The 22075-nt window shown below is 35.0% G+C and overlaps 1 protein-coding gene across 1 annotated transcript in view; it reads right to left on the bottom strand.

Moving 5' to 3' along the window:
- Positions 1–21035, bottom strand: part of LOC120251215 (CBL-interacting protein kinase 8-like) — a 35199-nt gene extending 14164 nt beyond the window's left edge. The window contains exons 1-8 of the mRNA XM_039259747.1: positions 20769–21035; positions 19969–20031; positions 19793–19864; positions 17119–17226; positions 16959–17033; positions 16821–16874; positions 13739–13864; positions 5067–5156 (exon numbers count right to left, since the gene is read on the bottom strand). Coding sequence (XP_039115681.1) covers positions 5067–5156; positions 13739–13864; positions 16821–16874; positions 16959–17033; positions 17119–17226; positions 19793–19864; positions 19969–20031; positions 20769–20927 — 747 coding nt within the window. The 5' untranslated portion in view covers positions 20928–21035. The remainder of the gene's footprint in view (positions 1–5066; positions 5157–13738; positions 13865–16820; positions 16875–16958; positions 17034–17118; positions 17227–19792; positions 19865–19968; positions 20032–20768) is intronic.
- Positions 21036–22075: the final 1040 nt, after the last annotated feature.

Below are 22075 nucleotides of genomic sequence, written 5' to 3'. Positions count from 1 at the left end.
GATGTCTTAATAGATGGTATGTGAAAATATGGATCAGATCTTACCATGATCTCATTGGCAGGCTCAAAGTTTGATTCTTGGACCTATGCCAATTTTGGAACCGCTTTCTTCCTTCAATACACCTAAGAGAACCTTGGAAGATCGTGAGCAACATTGGCTAGGACAAGACATGACTCGGGTTCAATGGTAAGATCGGGAGACTTAGATGTAATGACCTTAGAGAAATCAGGTTTATCAACACAAGCTAAAGCATTAGGAAAGTCAAGGGTATTAAGTGGTTGAAAAGACTCACAAGTCCCACTTCCCACTATTGGAATCCCCTATTGAAGATGGGAGACTTGAAAAGTGTACTTTCAGTAAATGTGACATCTGTAGAGATGTAAAATTTTTTGGGTGAAGAGTTGTAACCTCTTTTTTCAGTACATGAGTAATCAAGAAAAACACATCCAATGTCTTGGGAGTCCAGCTTACCTCTATATTGGTTGCGGGCATGGATAAGAGGCAAAGCACCTAAATACGCTTCATTCGAGGCAATTAGAGGTTCTGAAGAGAGAAAAAATTATTAAGGATCTCTACAAGACTCTTGTTGTCTAACACGTGTAAGGAAAATATATTTATCATGTGTGTGACAATAAGAACCACCTCTTCTCAATAGGACATAGGACTTAGGAACATTCTTTTAAAAGTTTAAAGTATCGGTGGTGTTGGGTAAATGCTCATTTGTCCTTCCGCCCTCCCCATTTTGTTGTATTGTGTAAATAAATGATGAATCATAAATAATGCCCTGTCATTAAAAGTTGAAATAGCATTGTCTATCCTAAAGCTTTTTATTTTAACCACAAATTGGTTCTGAACCATTATGCAGAATATAGGTATAACAATGCTAACATCAAATTTTTTTATTTAAGGAAGAGCCATGCAACCCAAGTGCAATCATCAATCAAAGATACAAGCCAATGTGCCCGAGAAACATTAGGTACAGTATAAGGACACCAAATGTGACTATGAATTTAATAACAACGACGAAAGATTCTTTTATTTCTAATGGGAACATACGTAAGTATGTTTTGCTAGTTTACAAATATCAAAATGAAACTTTGAGATATCTAACCGTTGAAACAAATCGAGAACATGATTATTAAAACCTTAAATGATGGATACCCTACACATAGGTGATACAACCAAATGGCGTATTTATTTGAGGAATTAAGAAAAGATGATAAATTGCTCACACTTTCCGTAGATGATTTAAGGTAATAAAGCCACTTATTTCCTTAGCAAGCCTAATCCTCTTCCCCTGATCTTGAAAAGCATAGTAAGAAGGGAAAAAATTAACATGACATTCAAGATCATAGGTGAACTTGTGAATGCAAAAAAAGGCTAGCTAACAATTTTGGCACATGGAGAACATTTTTAAAGGGTAAGTATGCAATATATATCTCCAAAGCCTTTAATAGTAGTTAAAGAGCCATTGGCCACTAATAATTGTCTTTTACTTGGGCATGTAGTACAGATGTGGAAGAGTTGACATGTACAGGTCATATGGTCTTTGGCACTAGAGTCTATTATCTAATAATTTGCATATCCTTTGCCTGAGATTTCATGCAAAGAAGAAATGAAGGTTTATCTGAAAGATCTAAAGAAAAGCTCCAACAGGCTTCTCGAGAAACCCCAACAAACTGCTTAACTTCTTAATTGCTTCCTTGTTGAGCCTCATGAAGTTTCACCATTTTTGGGCATATCACTCATTCATTCCTCTTGATGATTTATTTTTGCCGCAAGGGTTGATCTGTCCATGGTTTGTGTTCAAGCATAACACTCCAGCTTTCTTCTCATCAAATCAATAAATTATTACTTCGAGAAATGGTGTCTTTCTTGGCAAGGATCTGCATCCTTCACTTACAAATTCAGGATTCATTCTAGCTAGAAAATTTAAGCCAATTTTTTTCAATGAAGCTCTTCAAAATGGCAGTATCCTCAGGGCATTTCATCTCGAAAACTCAATAATGATCGAGTGCTTACCATAGATATTGTAGTAAGTTTATGTACTCTGATAGATATGGTTCTTTGTTTAGTGGTTAGAATTTTGACCCAGATATCATACACTTAAGCATATCATTATGGGCCTTCAAATATGTGCGACAAATGAAGTTTCAAATCTTTATGGCCAAAAGCATAGATGTGCCGCTAATCACAGTATCCATGAACTCCCATAGCCAAGACATTATCATAAATAATCAACCAATACTCCATATCGAGTCATCCTTTCCCTGCCTTGTTCCAGTAAGATGGCTATCTTTTTCTACTTATAAGATATGTGTGGACAAATTGAGACTATTTGAGATAGTTTTTCCTATTAAGCCTACAGAAGGCCTGAACATTTTACAAATCTCTAATTTTCTGAACAGAACTGGAATTTTTTTAGTAGTGCTAGGTGTCGGAGATTGACATGATGAAGTTAGGAAATTCACAATAACTAAGGTTGGAACACACAAGAAACAATATTCAGAGAAAGACACAAACACGTGGCAATGAAGGCTACTTAAAGAAAGAAGAAATCCCAAAACAAAAACTTAAAGTTCTGATACCATCTAGTAAAATGAAGCAAAAATATGATATGGGAAAGAGAATTTTAAATTCTTTACATCATATGAATTAATACTATATAGTATTATATTGTAATTTATAAGAGGAAAAATAGGAAACTAAATCACTCCAAATAGAAAACTAAATCATTCCCAAAACTGAAACCTTTCTAACGGCATCCCTCCAATTAAGTAATTGGCTTTATTCCTCTATTTAAAGGATTTCAAACTCATCTTCCTAACCTGTTTGCCCATTTCTATGTGCCCATTTTCTTAATTTATTAACAACTCATTCACACCTCGACAGTTCTCTTTGCAACTTTCTAATGTAATATCATTTCCATAACAAGAAAGCAGATGGATAATAATATCCCATTAGGGGGCGTTTGGTTGGATGTAGTTGAAAATGCAGTGGATTTGTATTTAGAAATCCTTGGATTTGTAAATTCAGAAGAGTCAAATCTAGTGTTTGGTTGGATGTATTTGTAATACTGGATCACAGAATTTTGTGTTTGGTTATAGAGATTTGTAAATTTGGATATAATAATATTATATTATATTAATAATTAATATAAATAATTAATATATATTATATCAATAATTAATATATATTATATAATTAATATAATTAATATATACTTAATTTATTCTAATAAAATATAATATATTAATTATTTATTAAAATGATGGATATAATAATTATATCAATTATATATTATATTAATAGGTAAGGCTGTTAAAAAAATTTTAAAGATAAAATCTCACTATATAAAATTTTCAAATGTGTTTTAAATTTTTTAAATAATTATAGTTATTTATTTTAAATTTTAATTAATTAAATATATCAATTATGATAAAGTTAAAAATATTTAATTGTGATAAAGTTAATGTTGGAGATAGTGGGTTAGTTATTTTAAACATAGACTATAGTGGAGATAGTGGATTCAAAACTCATGGATTTTGGAATTCGGCCATTTTGGCCGAATTCCAAAATCCCTCATTTTTGGGATCTGGAAATACATGGATTTCTGAAATCCTTTCAAACAAACGGGGGATTTCTAAAATCCAGGGATTTTCACATCCAAGTATTTGCAAATCCTGCAAAACAAACAGACCCTTAAATTATGAAAGAAAACATTACAAGCATCAGATTGGGAGTCAAACATATTTAATGCATGACATATACTGAAACCTTCATGGCCAATCAAGAATCAAGAGGAATTCAGGATCTAAACAGTGTCTTTGGATCACATCATTTTTAATTACATTCAAGAAGGCAAACCATTCTATAAGCGGATAGTTATAGTTTATTGAAAAAAACATGTTTAACTACAAATTCTAGAGCGAACTCAATCTTTTGTATGGTGGTCACAAATCAGGGTAGCTATGTCAGGCATGTGAGACATATTTATTGTCCTCATCATAACATTAAAATCAGCTACACACAACAGTATTTGGTTGGATCTAATGCCGAAAAAAAATTAGAGGCTGATCACAGGTTAGAATCAGGATTAGATGCCACTATCTTGACTGCAATTGAGTTGATATTGGCCTAAAAAAACCCATCTATGCTACAATCATTTTTATTGGATAGATTCCTAGTCAACTGCTGCAAGAGGAAGTAGAGCAGTGATGCTTGCATGTGTCAGCAAGTTGCATAGTGCAATGGATGTGAGGGCACTAAACTGAAAGTGGAGATCTGTGTGCTACCACAACTGCAGCGGCACAATGCAAGATATCAACGCAAAGGGAGACGTGACAAGGTAGAGCAGGCCCTAAGGAACATACAGGCACATCCTATCCAATGGATAGGAGATCATAGGGAAAACAGGATGAAAATTAACTTACACATTTAAAAGTCACAAAACTTTTGCAAGATATATAAAATCAAGTGAACCAACAAATATTGACGTACAACAGATTAAATTAATCAAACATAACTTATTGGGCAAGGTTTCATTGGCGACAAATTTACTTATGAATTGTTATTGGCCAAAAAAATCAATATGAATTAGATGCTGGGTTAACATATACCAACTTAAAGTTGATTGTAGCAAAAAATTGAAGTTACTTGCACAAGTAATGATAAATTGATTACAGGAACTTAAACTAAATAAAACATACTAATGAGGTCTTTTTTCCCATAACTAAGCCCTTATCCTAATATTGCATCTCATTACCTGATTTATTTTAATTTTCTTAAGAACCCATCCAAACTGCCCTCTCATCATAGCCTACAATTAAAGATCACTGAAAATCCATTAAAGAGTTCTTTAAATAATTTCTGGCCATCTAAACATGACTAAAAATACCACTGACTTTATGCAATAATATCAGCAATATCTCAACCATATCGCTTTCTTGCTTGCAACCACAAAGCACAGGAGATTTAAGAGGACATCTTACAAAATGAACTAATTCTGGCGTAATGTCGAACATCGATTCCTCTGCCAGGGTTTAAAATGCAGAAGAAAAACTTACAGACGCTGGGTTAGGGTCAAGAATCCTATGAATCAAGGACTTTGCTCCAATAGGAAACCATGATGGGCACGAAAATTCAGCCTTTTCAATCTGTTGAATATGAAAGAAGAAAATCATTAGTTTTTAAGATAATATACTAACAATGAATTTCTTGCATGAAGGTGGCATACATTGAAAATCCATTAGTTTCACGAAATTCAAAGAAAATTTGCAGTGCAGATTCTACAATTAACGCTGCATATCAATGCAAAAATAATAAAGCGAAAATTGCACGTATACCCTAGGAAAGTGTGTATTTGCTTATTAGCCCAACAATAATAATATTTGTTTGCATACCCCAGCAAAACAAGTTCTATTGCTTATATACTCTTGCCATCAACCTCCGTGAGTGGTTTTCAGGCTTATAGGTTTTAACCATAGTTCAAATCTAACCCGTGGTTAAAATCTCAAAAATAACCTGATGCTTGATCTCTTCCTCTTTCAAAGTCTAAACTTTAATCTTCTTTTCTTCCTGTTCCTTGTTGTCTTCTCCCTATCTCCTTGTCGACAAGCTAATGGGTCTTGCTAAACCATCTGCTTACCTGATACAGTCCATACCAGACTTCATCAGAACAGCCAGTCATCTTCTCCATGCCAATTATAGGTTTGCTCTCTCTCTCCTCCGCCAAAGTAAGCATTACCTTCATACCTCTTCTTAGTAACACATTCTTCATGACACTGTAACCACCCATTGCTGCCATTTTTTAGCATCACCACTTATCGAGCCAACTGGTCTCCTCCACTACCTTGAAGTTTGTCAACCTTCATCGGATCAGCGTCACTTCTTTCCATCACAGCTTGCTCTGCCAAAGGCCAAGCTTTGTTGCCAAGCCCTGGAGCGACTATGAGGCCCAATGTTGTCAAAGGCGAAAGGCACACCATAGGCGCTAGGACCCTTATATTGCCCGAGGCACGAGGCGCAAAAATAGCACTTGATCGAGCTAAGCAAGGCACATGCACACACACAACATATATGAATATTGTTAAGATTTTATATTTTGTACTAGTAGGCCCTATATGGGTGTTACATAAGCTTAGGGATCTTACACCAAAAATTCTCAAGACTTAGTGGCTCAACCCCTATACCTATGTATAAACCCATTACACTTCTATCACACAACCGATGTGGAACTATATTTCCAACAAATATAATAAGATTTAACTTTAATAAAAGATAATAGTGATATTAAGTACCTCAAAAGATTGTTTTAAGACTAAAGACAAAGTTTGACCCATCCCTCCTGAGATATATTCCAAATATGACTAATTAAAAAAATCATCATCAAATTAAAATTCTAAATCAATATTCCATCTTCACTTCCATTTTCTCCATAATTATAACCATCTAAATCCTACTCTTGTTCATTGACAATTTCCATTTCAACAACAAAAACTCTTGATCTAGTTTTAAAATAAAGTTGTGACCAAAGTTAACTAAAATGTGGCACAATTTTGGTCTAGTCGAGATACGGTTGAAAATTACATCTGGTTTAGTTACAAAACTAAAATTTTAACGCTAAGTAAAAAAAAAAATTTGTTCTTGTTACGGTAATTGTTGTTATGGTAACATAATTAGAAATATAATCTCAAATAGCATTTTCATGCAATTGACAAAGTAAATTTTTTTTATCAAGTTTTATAAATTTATTCCCCAACTAACTACTATAAAATAGTTATTAGCAAACAAATGATGTTAATTTATTATTTCAAATAACTTAAGTTCACAAAATAAATTTATATTGGTATATCAGCAAACCTATAACAGTCATTTATGACTTCAAAAAGCTTGAGTCCACAAAATAAGAAAAAACTTTAAGAGGCGCATGAGCATAAAGCCATTTTGGCAATTTCTTTTTTTCCATCCATTAGTTTGACACCACAAAGGGCCACCAACTGGAATATGTAAGCAAAAACAGGAGATTTGTAGAAATATGCAATAAAACATCAATGTTGTTGTGGTAAATAAGCAATTCACAACTTTTACAGAAGCAAGCAGAGAACCCAATAAATAAATGTAATAAAAGACATCTAAAGTACCAGAATAAATGAATTATCTCAATTCAAGTAATAGAAATTCAACCTCATTCTTATATTGCTTCTAAGGCCCGCCCTTTTTCTAGAGATAATAGTAGACTAGATTGTATATTAAATGTTTTTTTATGAAGGGTTATACATGAATACTAGATTTGCACAAAAATCTATAGTTGAATGAACTAGATAACCTGGCTTGTATAAGTTGATTTTCTAATATAAAGAAGTGTTGTTAATTGTTATTACTTCTGTTGAAATAATAAAGGATTTTTTATCATGAGAAACCAACTCATAAGCTGACTTGGTCTTGGGTAGTTTCTATTATTGTGGACTAAGTTAAGAGATATTTATCATGATGTAACAAACTTGGTCTATAATAAGTGTATGTGTACCAGGTTGAAGTTTGAGAAACAAAAAAATAAAAAAATAAAAAATTCTCTGTTTTCATGGCATCAGAGATACATGGATCCTAGTTCCTACCATCCGGCTTTAATGGCATCTAGAGCCATGACTAGAAGCTCTGCCTCTTCTGGAAATACTGATGAAGATAATTCCTCAATCTCTCAAATTCATAATGGACATAACAATCCATCATTCCATCTAACCATTCAAAAATTAAATAATAAAAATTACTTGGATTGGGCTTAATCTATGCCTTCAGTAAGTGATGGCAAGGGAAAACTCGGGTATGTCACTGGTGAAACACAGAGACCTACAGATAATGACCCCCCAACTTGCATGTATAGCAGTCTACAATTATGTGGTGATCGCTTAGCTTATCGACTCCATGGAACTGGCAATAGGAAAAACTTATCAATGCTTACCAACTGCTAAAGATGTATGGGATGCAGTACGAGAAACCTATTCCAATTTGGAGGATTCTTCTCAAGTTTTTGAGTTTAAAACTCGACTATGGAAGTGCAAGCAAAGAGATTAGGGCATCGTTGATAACTACAATAAGATGGCATCATTGTGGTAAGAGCTTGATTTATGCTATGATGAAGAGTGGACATGTGCTACAGATATTACTTGTCATAAGAAACGGTTGTTGAATGATCAGGTTTTTTAATTTCTCGCCGGTCTTAACAACTTGTTGGATGAGATACGAGGAGGCATTCTTAGACGACGACCACTTCCTTCTCTATGTGAAGTTTTCAAAAAATTTAATGAGAAGATGGATGCAGACATGTCATGGTTGGTGATCCAATTACTGCACATCATGAGACCTCTGCTAGTGCAGCCCTTCAACATAATCAGTCCTCTAGTCCATCCCAACAGGCCAAAAAGGTATGATGTGACCACTATCATAAACCACATCATGCAAGGGAAATATACTGGGAACTTCACACAACAAATCGCCTAATTGGAACCCCCCGATCATTTAATCCCTCCGCTAATGATAATAAAGCACTCCAAGTTGGATCTGTGGCGTCATTTGAGCAATCTAAGGCTATTAATTCATCATAACAACCAACTCTCAGTAAGGAGCAACTTGAACTATATAAAATTTTTCATCCATACTTTCCTCTAATGCAACCTCCTCATGTTCACTAGCTCAAAAGGTAATTTTATAAATTTAGCTGCCTTTAATTTTCTTCTATTTCTCGTGTTCCATGGATTATTGACTTTGGTACCACCGATCACATGACAAGTTGTTTCACACTCTTTCATACCTACAATCCTTATGCCTGCAATTTTAAAGTCACCACTGCGAATAAATCCATCTCTACGGAACTAGGAAAGGATCCATCAAACTCAATGATTCCTTTATACCAAAGAATGTCCCTTCCCAATCCTTCTAGTAATCTACTCTCAATCAGTAAAATAACCTTTGATACTAATTGTAGTCCTACATTTCTGTTCTTTATGTGTCAATTTCAGGATTTTAGCTCAGGGAACATGATTGGCAGTTGCTAGAGAGTGTGGTGGACTCTATTATTTTGATGATGGCTACAATGTGAATAGACAAGCTCAGTTTTCTAGTTCTAAATCTCTTTCTGTTAAGAATATTTACGATGTTATGCTTTGGCATTTTAGGCTTGGTCATCCTAGTTTTCAATACATGAATATTTGTTTCCAAAGTTGCTTCTTAATAAACATTGTTCCCTATTTTTTTGTGAAGCATGTGAATTAGCTAAATATCGTCATAGTACTTTTCCCCCGTGTTTATACCAACCCTCTACTCCTTTTACACTTGTACATAGTGAGTGATGTATGGGGGCCTCTAGAATACCAACTATTTTAGGTCATAAGTGGTTTATTACTTCAACAAATGATGATACAAAAGAGTGTTAGGTCTACTTATTTAAGGAAAAATCAGATGCTGTGACAATTGGCCAGAATTTTTATAGTATGGTAGAAACTCAATTTGGTCAAAAAATTAAGATTTTTTCATAGTGACAATGCTAGGAACATTTCAATCAATACCTAGTATCTTTGTTTCAAGAAAAAGGTATAGTTCATCAAAGTTCTTATATTAATACGTCACAACAATTGACATTGTTGAAAGGAAGAATCGTCATATCTTGGAAATTGATAAAGCTCTTATATTATCACAAAAGTACCAAAATACCTATGGGAAGAGGCTATCCTAAGTGCAATCTATTTGATCAATAGAATGCCTAGTCTAATTCTTAAATTTAAGGCAACTCTAAGCGTGTTGCATGCGTGTTTTCCGCTAACAAAGCTAATTCCTATCTTGATCCAAAAGTCTTTGGATGTGTAGTCTTTATAGTTACAACCCTGGTAAACTAGATCCAATAGCCATTAAGTGTGTTTTAACATGATATCCTTCCGATCAAAAGGGGTATAAGTGTTTTGATCCGTTGACTAAAAAAATTCCATATCACTATGGATGCTACCTATGTTGAAAATGAGCATTTCTTTGCCCAGTCTGATCTTAAGGATGGGATCTCTAGTCAAGATTCGGTTAATATATTTAGTTTTGATACAGAGGATTTATTTTCACTTGATATAGACCTTTCAAATGAATTTGGTCCTGGAAAACCATCTCCTATATCTGATATAATAACGTTATTATTCCAACAAGTGTAGATTCTTAACATAGAGCTCATGTACTTGAGCTACAGGTCTCTTCACGGCACAAACATTCTCGAAATGATACGCATATTGCTTCTTACCATGGCCAAGACTCTAGTCCGAGCTCACTTCCACATGATGTACCTGTTGTAAGTTCTATTGCTTCACCAACAAATTATTCTGCATTATCCTCTTGTCCTGAAGGTACAGATTTTCCTATTGCTCTTAGGAAAGGTGTTCTATCGTGTGCAAAACATCCTCTTGCTAAGTTCGTGACCCTGTAGTCAATTATCTCCCTCTTTATGTGCCTTTACTACTAATTTGTCCACTGTAGATGTTCTAAAGAATATACAAGAAGCTTTGAGAGTTCCTGAATGCAAAAAAGTCGTTTTTGAAGAACTAGCTACCCTAGATAAGAACGGCAGCTGGGAAAAGGCTCCTTAACCGAAAGGACAAACAACTAAGGACTACAAGTGGGTTTTTACAGTTAAATTCAATGTCGATGGTACTATTAACCATTATAAAGCAAGGTTAATGGCAAAGGGCTTCACTTAGACATTAAATAGTTTACCAAGATACATTTGCTTCTGTGGCTAAATTGAACACTGTTCGGAGTATTATTTCGATTGCTACAAATAAGGGTTGGCCACTCTATCAACTAGACGTTAAGAACACCTTCTTAATGGAGTTTTTGAAGAAGAAGTGTTTATGGATCCTTCACCTGGGTTTGAGAAGGATTTTGGAGATCAATGTTGCAAATTTCGTAAGGCCTTATATGGTCTAAAAGAGTCCCTCATCCATGGTTTGAGAAATTTACAAAGGCTGGAAAAAAAAAGGTTTAAGAAAGGGAACAACCATCACACAATGTTCTTCAAACACTCCAATGATGGTAAAGTAGCTGTATTGATTGTATACGTGCATGACACCATTATTACTAAAGATTATGAAGACGAAATTGTAAGATCAAAGGGAAGCCTAGCTTCTGAATGTGAACTTATGGATTTAGGATAGATGAGGTATTTCTTGGGAATGGAAATGGCAAGATCAAGGCAAGGAATTGTAATTTCTCAAAGAAAGTATGTACTTGATTTATTGGTCGAGACAGGTATGAGTGAATGTAAACTAAGTGATACACTGATAGATCCAAATCAAAAACTTAAAAAGGAAAATGATGCTAATTTTCTGGATAAGCGCAAATATCAGCGTCTTATTGGAAAACTGATTTATCTTTCCCATACAAGACCTAATATTGTTTTTGTTGTGAGTGTGGTAAGTCGGTATATGCACTCACCACAAGAAGCTCATCTTAGAGCTGTTTATCGTGTTTTATGATATTTAAAAAGGCCACCAAGTTTGGGACTATGCTTCAAGAAGAGTGAGTAGAGAAATATTAAGGTCTACACAAATGCAGATTGGGCTAGTTCAATAACAAGCATAAGATCCAACTTCCAGTTACTGTACATTTCTGTGGGGTCATTTAGTAACTTGGAGAAACAAAAAAACAAAATGTTATTGCTCAAAGCAGTGTCATGGCAAAGTATCGTGCCATGGCACAAGGTGTTTGTGAAGTGATACGGCTGCAACAAGTTTTAAAGGAGCTAAACCAAAGAATTGATCCGCCTATAAGGCTATTTTGTGACAACAAAGCAGCTATTAGCATAGCTCACAATCCTATCTAGCATGACATCAGTAAACCGTGGGATTGAACGGCATTTCCTACAAGAAAAGCTTGAGAATGGAATAATTTGCACTCCATTTGTTCCTTCTACAGATCAAATTGCAAATATGTCCACTAAGAATCTCTTTAAGGCTATGTTTCAATCTTGTGTAAGTTGGGCATGTTGAATATACATGCACCAACTTGAAAGGGTTGTTGAAATTAAGTTTTTTTTTTTTATTTTGAGAAACCATCTGGTAAGCTGACTTGGTCTTGGATAGTTTCTACTATTATGGACTAAATAAGGAAGATACTGTCACAGGGTTTCTTCACATGCTCGGGAAGGTCAATGCCTTCCCGAAGGGAGATGGCCAAGGAGGCCAAGCTAGGCCAAAATCTAAGTCCAAAGAAGTTGATGTCCGTACGATCATCCGAGCGGTGCGCGGGAGGCACACACGATCGAGGATCCTAGCTGGGAGTGCCGAGCAAGCATCACATAAGCCGGTGTCACGTGTGACCAAGTGCTTACCGAGCAACGCGTGGCCGAGGGACCTTGACCGAGAGTGATCGTGGGGAAAAGGCCGAGGGGCCGAAGATTGGCTAAGTGTTGGCCGATCAACAGGGTCAAGTGTAAGCACCGATATTGTACGGTCGGTCATCTTGATTGGGTGGGCGTGAGAGGGCTCTCGCCCAGCGGTGAGCCGAGATAGCATATATAGGCGTGACCTGACCCAAGATATGGGCAAAGATATGGTGTGGCATGGCCCAAGGAATGGGCAAGGCATGGCACAACATGACCCAAGACGTGGGCATGGCATGGCGTGACATGGCCCAAGGAGTGGGTAAGGCATGGCATGACATGACCCAAGGCGTGGGCACGACATGACGCGACATGGGCCAAGGCTTGGGCAAGGCAAGGCGCGGCATGGAGTAGGTCACATCGGCATGACGCGAGCGGCATGGCCGGTATGGGCAAGAGAGGTTATCACTTTGCCTTTGCCTATAAAAGGGGGTGAAAAGCAATAGGAGAAGATCATCTTAGGCTTCCTTGGAGAGACAGGTTTCTTCCTTGGAGTTCTTGATCCTTTGATCTTTGGTGGGTCATTAGGCATCCCTTGGTCCTTAGTCTTAGGGAAGTTAAGACTTTGGACTACCTTCATCCTTTGGGAGTTGGGTGAAGGGCTTGGCCAGTGTTGTTAAGGCTCATGGTGTAACATTGACTTCATTCTAGAGAGTTTAAGTTTTTCTCTCTAATCTCTGGTTCTTCACTTTCTTGTTTTCTTGTTTTGTGGGTGTGGTTACTTGTATCTTTGCTTGTAGAGGCACGGATGTGCAATCCTTGGACTTGGTTGGGTTGGTGCGCGCAGTGCGCAGCCAATTGCCGCACGGGTCAAGTGACGCTCGGTCAGTACCGTGACACTTACCATGTTGTACCTAATTTGGTCTATAATAAGTGTATGTGTACCAGATTGAAGTCTTAGAACAAAAAAAAAGCAAATATCTCCCTATTTTCAACTTCGATAATAGGAGATTACACCTTCATAATCAACTCTGATGCATATGTAAACCTATCACATATCTGACTCTGCATACCATCAAGTTGTACTCAATGATTTAATTAACCCATTTTAGCCGACAACGGGACACTCATTTCCACAGGTCACCTATAGTTTCAGGTTTTACAGACAGTGACAAACATCGAAAATAGCAATGATTTATGTTAAACAGATGGCACATGGTTTTACATTTTTAAAAATAATATTCATATCTAAGATGGTACAAGGTTAAAGACCCTAAATGGCGTCCAAGGAATTAGCATGAGTAATTTAATCTAGAGAGCAGTTGGATCAATCTCATCAATCAAATGGGAGATACCTTGAAATCACTCAAGATATTAACAGCATACCTTGCTGTAAAGAGTAGTTAAATCTACATCATCAAATGGGAGATATCCTGCCATTAGAACATAGAGAATGACCCCACAAGACCAGACATCAGCAATGGCACCATCATAGCCTTTATGACCAAGTACCTGCAACAGAACATGCGTTTACCAGGCAAAATTTCATATATTACAACATAGCTAAATAACACATGAAGATTTAAAAAACTTAAAACAGAAACAAACCAGTACCAACTGCTTTTCCAGCCAAAAGGATAAACTAAAGTAAAATTTCAAGCAAGCTTGACACTAGTTAAAGGAAGCGGATGCAAAACCACCTATAATGCTACACTTGTACAAAGAATATAAATGTATGAAATATTTAGCTTACTAACTGGTAACTTAAAGGAATCTTCATTATGGTATTTGGTGCTAGGCATAAACATAAATAAGAGAACATTAACCTTAGCAAGGATCTAGGATCCATTATGCAAATGGCAGCATAAAATACTGGCAGAATGTTCTCAGCTAACTGAAGTAGTAGAAATGCATGTTGGTTGGACAATTTGATAGGTCAAGTAGATTAATGGAGATATATCATATTTTTAGTCAGAAGAGGAATCAACTGCATTAATAAGCCATACACGACCACCATATACACCTCAAACACCTTTAAAAGAAACATGTTTAGCTAGAAGGAAAATAACAGCCATGTGTTTAGCCTGATAGTTATTATAAAAACCAAGGTGTATGCCCACAACATTAAGACTTCTCATATGTGCATTAATAAGTACTTTAGCAGGAGTGATTTCCTTATAAAGCTTTTGAAAACAGTATGTTATAATGGTTGTGACCAATTTCCTCTATTATGAGCTTAAACTTGGATTCAGTAACAAATTATGTTTAATGATTATTGTTGCGCTAATTTTTTTGATGCACTTTCGGCTGGCTTGCAATGCTAATTAATAGTCATTATCTTGGTGAGAGATCTGACAATCTTGCCAAATGAACATCTTCAAGATACATATTTTATGATATCCTATAAAAAGATACAAATAAATAACCTCTTTCATCATGTTGCCTTACCTATCCTATATTTCATGTGTTGCTAACAGGTTAGTTGTACCTGAAATTCCATTTCATTCATAAATCCGATCGCATAAAACTTCAAACAGTTAAACAATCTCCACTATGGGAGCCACTTAGTTACAACTTAAAATGGCACAAGATAACCATTTACACCATCTAGCTTGTTGGCTGCTTCTTCTTCATAGCCATAAATCATCGGCAAGGAGATCTCATTAATAGAAAGAAATGTGGTACTTATCACCTCAGTATTGGTCGACGAGCGCGACCACATGTACCAATATAGTATGAATACCAAACTTCGCAAAGCATAAAATGGCCTATATGACACCTAATAAATAGAGAGGAAAATGGTCTTGAATGAACTAAAACATGTTTAATCCTGTCCTTGTTGCAGAAAATATGTATCTTGTTTCATAACCATCTATTAAAATTATGTTAGGCTTTTTGTAGTACGCCAACATAACTGATCATATCACTCAGCTTACGTTAGCCATTCAACTAACCAATCAATCAAGCCTATTCAATATATCAGGAAATAATAAATAGTTAGCTTACCCTTAAATGATCAATTACCCAATTATTATTGCTAAAAATGACACATACCTAGCTTACTCAAAGTAAAAACAGATGATGCTAATTCAACATAATTCATTCAGAATGCCCTCATGATAAACTAAATGTTCCTTTTCTTTATCACAATAAATTGGATCAAAGAAATCCAACCTAAACAATGTAATGAACAGTCAATTGGACTGATTCCACATTAACCCAATTCAGTATTTTCATCTAGATTGCCTGCAGGATGAACTAACATTCATTTACTTTATTGTGATTAATTGGATTAAAAAGAAATCCAACCTAAACCATGCAACTAAGCAGTCAATTAGGCTGATTCAACATTAACCCATAGGAAAACTTATTCATCATCAAAATGTTATGCTTCAACTAATGGAAGGAATTAACATCTAGTTTTCAATCCATAATACTAATTAATTTTTAATACTTAATTTTAAACTAGGAAAAAAAATATTACTCATGGAAATTATAATTGGTAAAAATTATAAATCTAACTGTAAATCTTGGACACTAACAACCTCACAAATACTAGAAAGGAATCAGATCATGGATCAGTATACCTTACCACGAAGGCGAGTGTTCACAATCGGTTCACCTAATCCAAATGCCAATGATAATCATACCACAATTTTGCTTCTCTCTGACATTATCCAAACTCTCCAAAATAAAAAAGCCTACAAATTTATTTTGATTTCCTTTTTCTTTCCTCCCTGACTAGCCTATAAATAACTCACCTACCACTTTTAACTCTTTAAGAAAAATATGAAATAAATTAAGAATTTCAAATATTCAAGTCAATTGAAAATCCCATACTTCTACCATGATTGACTCGACCATCTGTGTAGCACTTTAATGGCAGTTTAAATCGCAATATATCCTTTTAACCTAAATGGTACTTTTCAAGCTCACTAATCTCATATTGTAAATCAGATCATTAACCTAGAAGCATGCCAATATCCTATCAACATTCTGCAAAACAATGACAATAGAGAAATGTCATGTGTAGCAAGAAATTGTCAAAATTATGTGTTCTGCATTACAGAGAGATGAACACAAGAAATTTTTGGATAATATCAAATCGCATTGTTAAGGTCCACATGATATCCCAGCATTTGTTCACTCCCTCGCAATTTTAGCACCATCAATTACTCGGGCATAGCTCCTAAGAAAAACAAGCAAAAGGACCTCACACATTTATATCACTAATGTGCATGTTATAATTACATCTTTTCTTACACGGACATCAAGAGCAAACAAAACAATAATAGGCACGTATATGAATCACCTCTTTGACATCATCATAATGATAGACAAGAAAAACGAATATGGTTATTTAGCACCCCCAATGTCTCAGAAATGCAGCAATTAAGATATGTAACAATATAATAAAACTAGGATTCGTGCAAATTATTAAAACATTTTCTCAATGAATAACAGATACCTCTGGTGCCACATAGTTTGGTGTTCCACAAGTTGTACGGAGAAGACCAACACCCTATACAGAGATCCATTACATAAACAACTACTTGAGACATTTAGACCATTTTACGAACATATGTGAAATTAGAAAAAATCTTACTTGAGCAGGCAATGCACTAAGCCCAAAGTCTGAAATTTTTAGATTTCCAAGCGAATCAAGAAGAAGATTTTCTGGCTGTATATACAATAGGAAAAAAAATTAAGAATCTCATAGAAATCCAAATTCAGAACATGCTTCTCCACATGAAGCCATCGACGACCTTCAGATCTCGATGGTAGACCCTCTTACTATGACAATAGTCCACACCGTCTATAAGTTGCTGAAAATATTTGCGTGAATCAGCTTCACTGAGTTTTCCATGGCGAACCTGTTGTATATTGTCATTAAAAAAATTATTAAAGCAATTATGAATAAGAAATAAAATCTTCAAACAAATGTGTTACTTGCAAAGAGTTTAAGTCAGATTCAGAAATCAAACACATGCCTAGAAACAGGAAAGAGTGAAAATTCAAAGAAATAGACAGCACATTATGGGGGGTCAGAGGATAATCTCCAAATTATGGCTTCACTAAATCTTTAATACCTTAACTAATAGATGGCATGGCCCTTGTTAGGCATACACGTCAACCACTACTAGTGTCCTCCAAAAGGAAAAAGGTGGATGGCCCTAATGAGAAGAATAGAAAATTTGTTTTAATCCAACACTGCTTCATGGTATCAGAGCCGTCAAAAGGCCAACAGCTAACAACCCTCTTCCACTAACTTCAGGCCTTTTTTCCAACCAACGCCGCTTTCCAACTTCCAGCGCCATCTTTGTTGACCTCATGTTCTCCGTCAACCTAGGGTTTTGTTGATTTTGGCGTTAACTTAGTGATTTCTGGCATCTTCCTATCAAATCCAACATGGGTTCCTGAACCCATTTTGGATCTAATTTCCCAATGTCCTGGAGAATCGATCGACTCATATCTCAGACACATTAAGGATCTATGGGACAAACTTGCAGGCAGCTTTTGTAATTTTGGAGGATAATGATATTGTCTTGTACACAATTAATGGTCTAACATATGCCTATAATGTTTTCACCACATCCTAAGGATCTCTGGGACAAACTTGCAGGCAGCTTTTGTAATTTTAGAGGATAATGATATCATCTTGCACACAATTAATGGTCTAACACAAGTCTATAATGTTTTCACCACATCCCTGTATGCCCGTTCAGCTCCTCTTCACTTGGAAGAATTGCATGTTATGTTGAAAGCAGAAGAGGTTGCAATTAATCGGAGGATAAATGTCAGGAATCTAATTTCCAACCTACAGCTATGCTCGCTGCTCACCTTCAAAGTCTGCAAATCAATTCTAATAGAAGGAGTGGTCGTTCATCTAATTGAACTTAGCATGGCGGAAGATCCGGACGTGGTGGAAACTCTGGCTCCCCTGTTCAGCTTGTTCAACAAGGTCCTAATGGTGTACCAATTAAACTGCCAAGCCAAATTTTTGGGAAGAATAATCACAAAGCACTGGAATTCTTTAACCAATCAGGTCATTCTTACCAAGGACAGCATCCACCAGCTCAATTAACCACAATGGCTGCTACACGATCAGTTGGAACTTCACTGCAAACTGGTGCGCCAAAAATCCTTTGGCAGTGCTTGGAGCAAGTTCATCGGCAGCTAATAATGTTTGGATCACTGACAATGGCTACATTCTAATCTCTAGTAAGCTTATGTATATAGTCAAACAAATTCATGCACCCAATCAATAAGGTACACGATCCAAATAATTGAAGCAATTATTCTTTGTGCTGTTTATGCAAGTTTTGATATAAAAACTTCAATCAGGCCTAAAGTTGGAGCTTGTAATATCCCTTGTTTATCAAATCATCTGTGAGCATGATCTTTTTTTCCTTCTAATCTCATTATTACCTTGGCAAGGTGCTTTTTGCATCATATTACTTTAGAAACAATTATGGTGAAACACAAGAGTCATGGGGAACTTTTCCAAAAGCGAAGCCACTGAACAAGCATTTATGAGCAAGAAGAGCAAGAAGCTCTAAAAAGATGGCATTCCACCATGTCATAACTTAGGGTACAATTAATATAATATAGTAAATGTTTAATGTTTTCATATAAGAATGTAATCTAGAGATCTTCACAATAATACTATATTTTATAATTATATTTTGATTGTTTACACTTACATTCTTATTTTTCTTAGCAAGTCATGTAGAGCTCATTGAAAACAATACACTTCAATTTTCCACTCAAACAAGAGTAAATCCTAATTCAATTATATTTTGAAATGCAAAACTAAATTAAACTTGTCCCTTGACTTGGAAATGCGAGATAAAATCCGAACAATTTATAATCCAAAACATTAAGAAGCACCAACAGAAAAAATATTATTCCCAAAGATGATATGCAGAGAAAAGCAGACATCATAAATTATTCTCAAAATCAATTTTCTCATAAGGATTATTCGTGATTTTAATCCCATTCATGAATCCCTTCATTGTATTTGCACTTATAGGTTCTGGAAGCCATAAAAACATTAATAAAAAATATTTAAAAACACTAACATTAGCTAAAACCCTCCTCAAGTAATACCACACTGTTTCAAACCCACAAGTAACACTTATGATTATTATCATGCTTACGATATATGTATAGAGATTTATATAACAGTACAGTAGCCATAGACAAAAATAAGTGTGTGGGCACACAAGCACGTCCTAAGTAGGCTTGCATTTATCATTAATGCTTTCTATTCTCCATTGCAAGCTATTATGTTCACATTCATTTACCATACAAGTGAATAAACTTTAAGCTTACAAACATATCACCATTATCAAAGAGGGTAGCAGGATCCTATATCAAATGCTATGAATAGAAAACAGTAAGCAAATGATGCTAAAAAAACATGGGTTTGACGCTCACAATTTTATCAAACAGCTCGCCACCTGTAATAAACTCCAGGATTATGTATATCTTCGTCCGGCTTGCCAATACCTAAACATCACAGTTTCAAGAAAGCAAACTTTGTTATTACTAAATAGTCAATATAATACCAAAACATGAAACAACAATTCACAAGGATGAGTACAAAATCTTGCCTCATGAAGACGGACAACATGGGGATGGCGAACAAGCTTCATTATTGAAATTTCCCGTTTGATCTGCAAAATGGGATCAAAAGGAGCACAGCAGAGTTATAGCAAATATTTCTTTACCACATAATTTTCATTAATACCGGGTCACAAGGTCTGTGCTCTAGTTACAGAATTCAGAAACATCATCAGAAGATTAATGGTTTTTCCTCACAATGCATCCACGGGCTAATAATACAACAATCATTCCTGTGCCCAATAGAGCTATAGAAAGTAGTTAAACAGCACTCTTCACTACTACTGTTTCACAAGCTTGATATGGTAGCCTCAAAATTCAAGCTTTCTCCACAAAGAATAGAACTACCATTCTGATTGCAAAACCTATGTTAAATTGATCTTTAACCGACATTAAAGAAAATTTTTAGTTTAATCTGTAAAATATGATCAAAAGAAACATGACAAAGCTAATAGCAAGTAATTATTCACACAACACCATTCTTCAATCCTAGTTCACAAAGTTCATAAAGTAGTTTAAGAATTCAAAACATCATCAGAAGATTGAAGCTTTACCAATCATTCCTATAGTCCTATCCCCAGTAAAGCTACAGCAGGTATTCACACAGCATTCTTCATTAACACTAGTTCACAAAGTCGAATTACTACACTCCTTCTCAAATACTAAAACTAACATTCCGATCACAATACCAGAAAAAAATATTTCCTTTGTTAGGTCAACAAGCTTTGCAGACAATGTAGTGCAGCAAATCAAGAGGGCAACAAGAGAAACTCATGAATGAGAGAAAAACCTGATCAACCATCTTGTGCTTGATGATGGTGGCGCGATCAAGGACCTTCATAGCCACGCTCTCGCCAGTCTCCGTGTTCTGCGCGAACTTCACCTTGGCAAACGTTCCTTCCCCAATCGTCCTCCCTACCTCATACTTGCCCACCTTGCGAACTCCCATTCCGACTTCCCCAATCCGAACTGAAGAAGCAGAAGTAGCAACTCTGCCACACTCCGATCGGGGAGAAGGGAAAGCAAGACGGATTGCAATTGAGATGAAGCTTTTTGAACTGAAGCTTTGCTTCCTTTTTTAGAATTGGAAATTTTTTGAGGATTATTTTCATTTCACTCCCTAAAAAATAAGAATATTTCCTACTACTACATATTTATCAAATAACACCTCATAAATCTTCTTATTATTTTTCTTGCTGCCTTTTGCCGGTTTTAATTTTTAGTTGAGTCAAAGGATATTCGATATTTTTTTTATTTTTAATTAAGAATTTTGTATAATATATATTCTTTTTTTTGTAATATATATATATATATACAAATGTTATCGACAAAATAAGACATTATATTTTAATTATAATCAAAACTCATTATCTTTTCACTAGAATGGATTATTAATCACTCTAATTTTTATAAAAATCATAATTTATTTATTAATACCGAATTATATATTAATTTATTTCTAATAAAAACTGATTTTTTTAATGAAAAATTAATTATAAAGTAGATATCAAATATGACATTTTTATAATATAGCTTCAATAACTTTTTTTTAGGTTAGAGATCTCAATAACAACCAATAACATTCTACCAAATAAAAAACTATTAAATTAAAGTATTAAATAAGCTCTTTGCTATTATTTGGGCTTTTCGAGGCACATGTCAACACATGATTCTCATATAGTTTGGATTAAAAGAATTTATAGTAAACATGATAAATAATTATAAATATATATAATTTAATTAAAAAATATAAAAAATTGCTTTGTGAGCAACTGAAATAAAATAAAAAGGGGTGATTATGAGATATTTTTAATAAACAACAATTGATAAATAATTTATAATTTTTCAGGGGTGAAATGTAAAACACCACAATTTTGAGAGAAATCGTGAATCATGATGTTGCGCTGTTTGTTGAGAAATGCGTTTGAAAGTTTGGACGGACGATGTAATTAAGGACAAGTATTTTGGCTAAAGATGTCGACATAGTGGTGTCTTCTCATGAGATGGGTTTGTTAGTGGGCCAAAAACATTTATTTTATTATTATTATAAAATAAATTCTTAGTAAAGGAAGGTTCTTGTACTTTATTGAAAGTGAG

The sequence above is a fragment of the Dioscorea cayenensis genome, chromosome 20, assembly GCF_009730915.1.
Source record: "Dioscorea cayenensis subsp. rotundata cultivar TDr96_F1 chromosome 20, TDr96_F1_v2_PseudoChromosome.rev07_lg8_w22 25.fasta, whole genome shotgun sequence".
Lineage (NCBI taxonomy): Eukaryota > Viridiplantae > Streptophyta > Magnoliopsida > Dioscoreales > Dioscoreaceae > Dioscorea > Dioscorea cayenensis.
The sequence above is the reverse complement of the archived record's forward strand: the minus strand, read 5'-3'. Positions and strand labels throughout refer to the sequence as shown.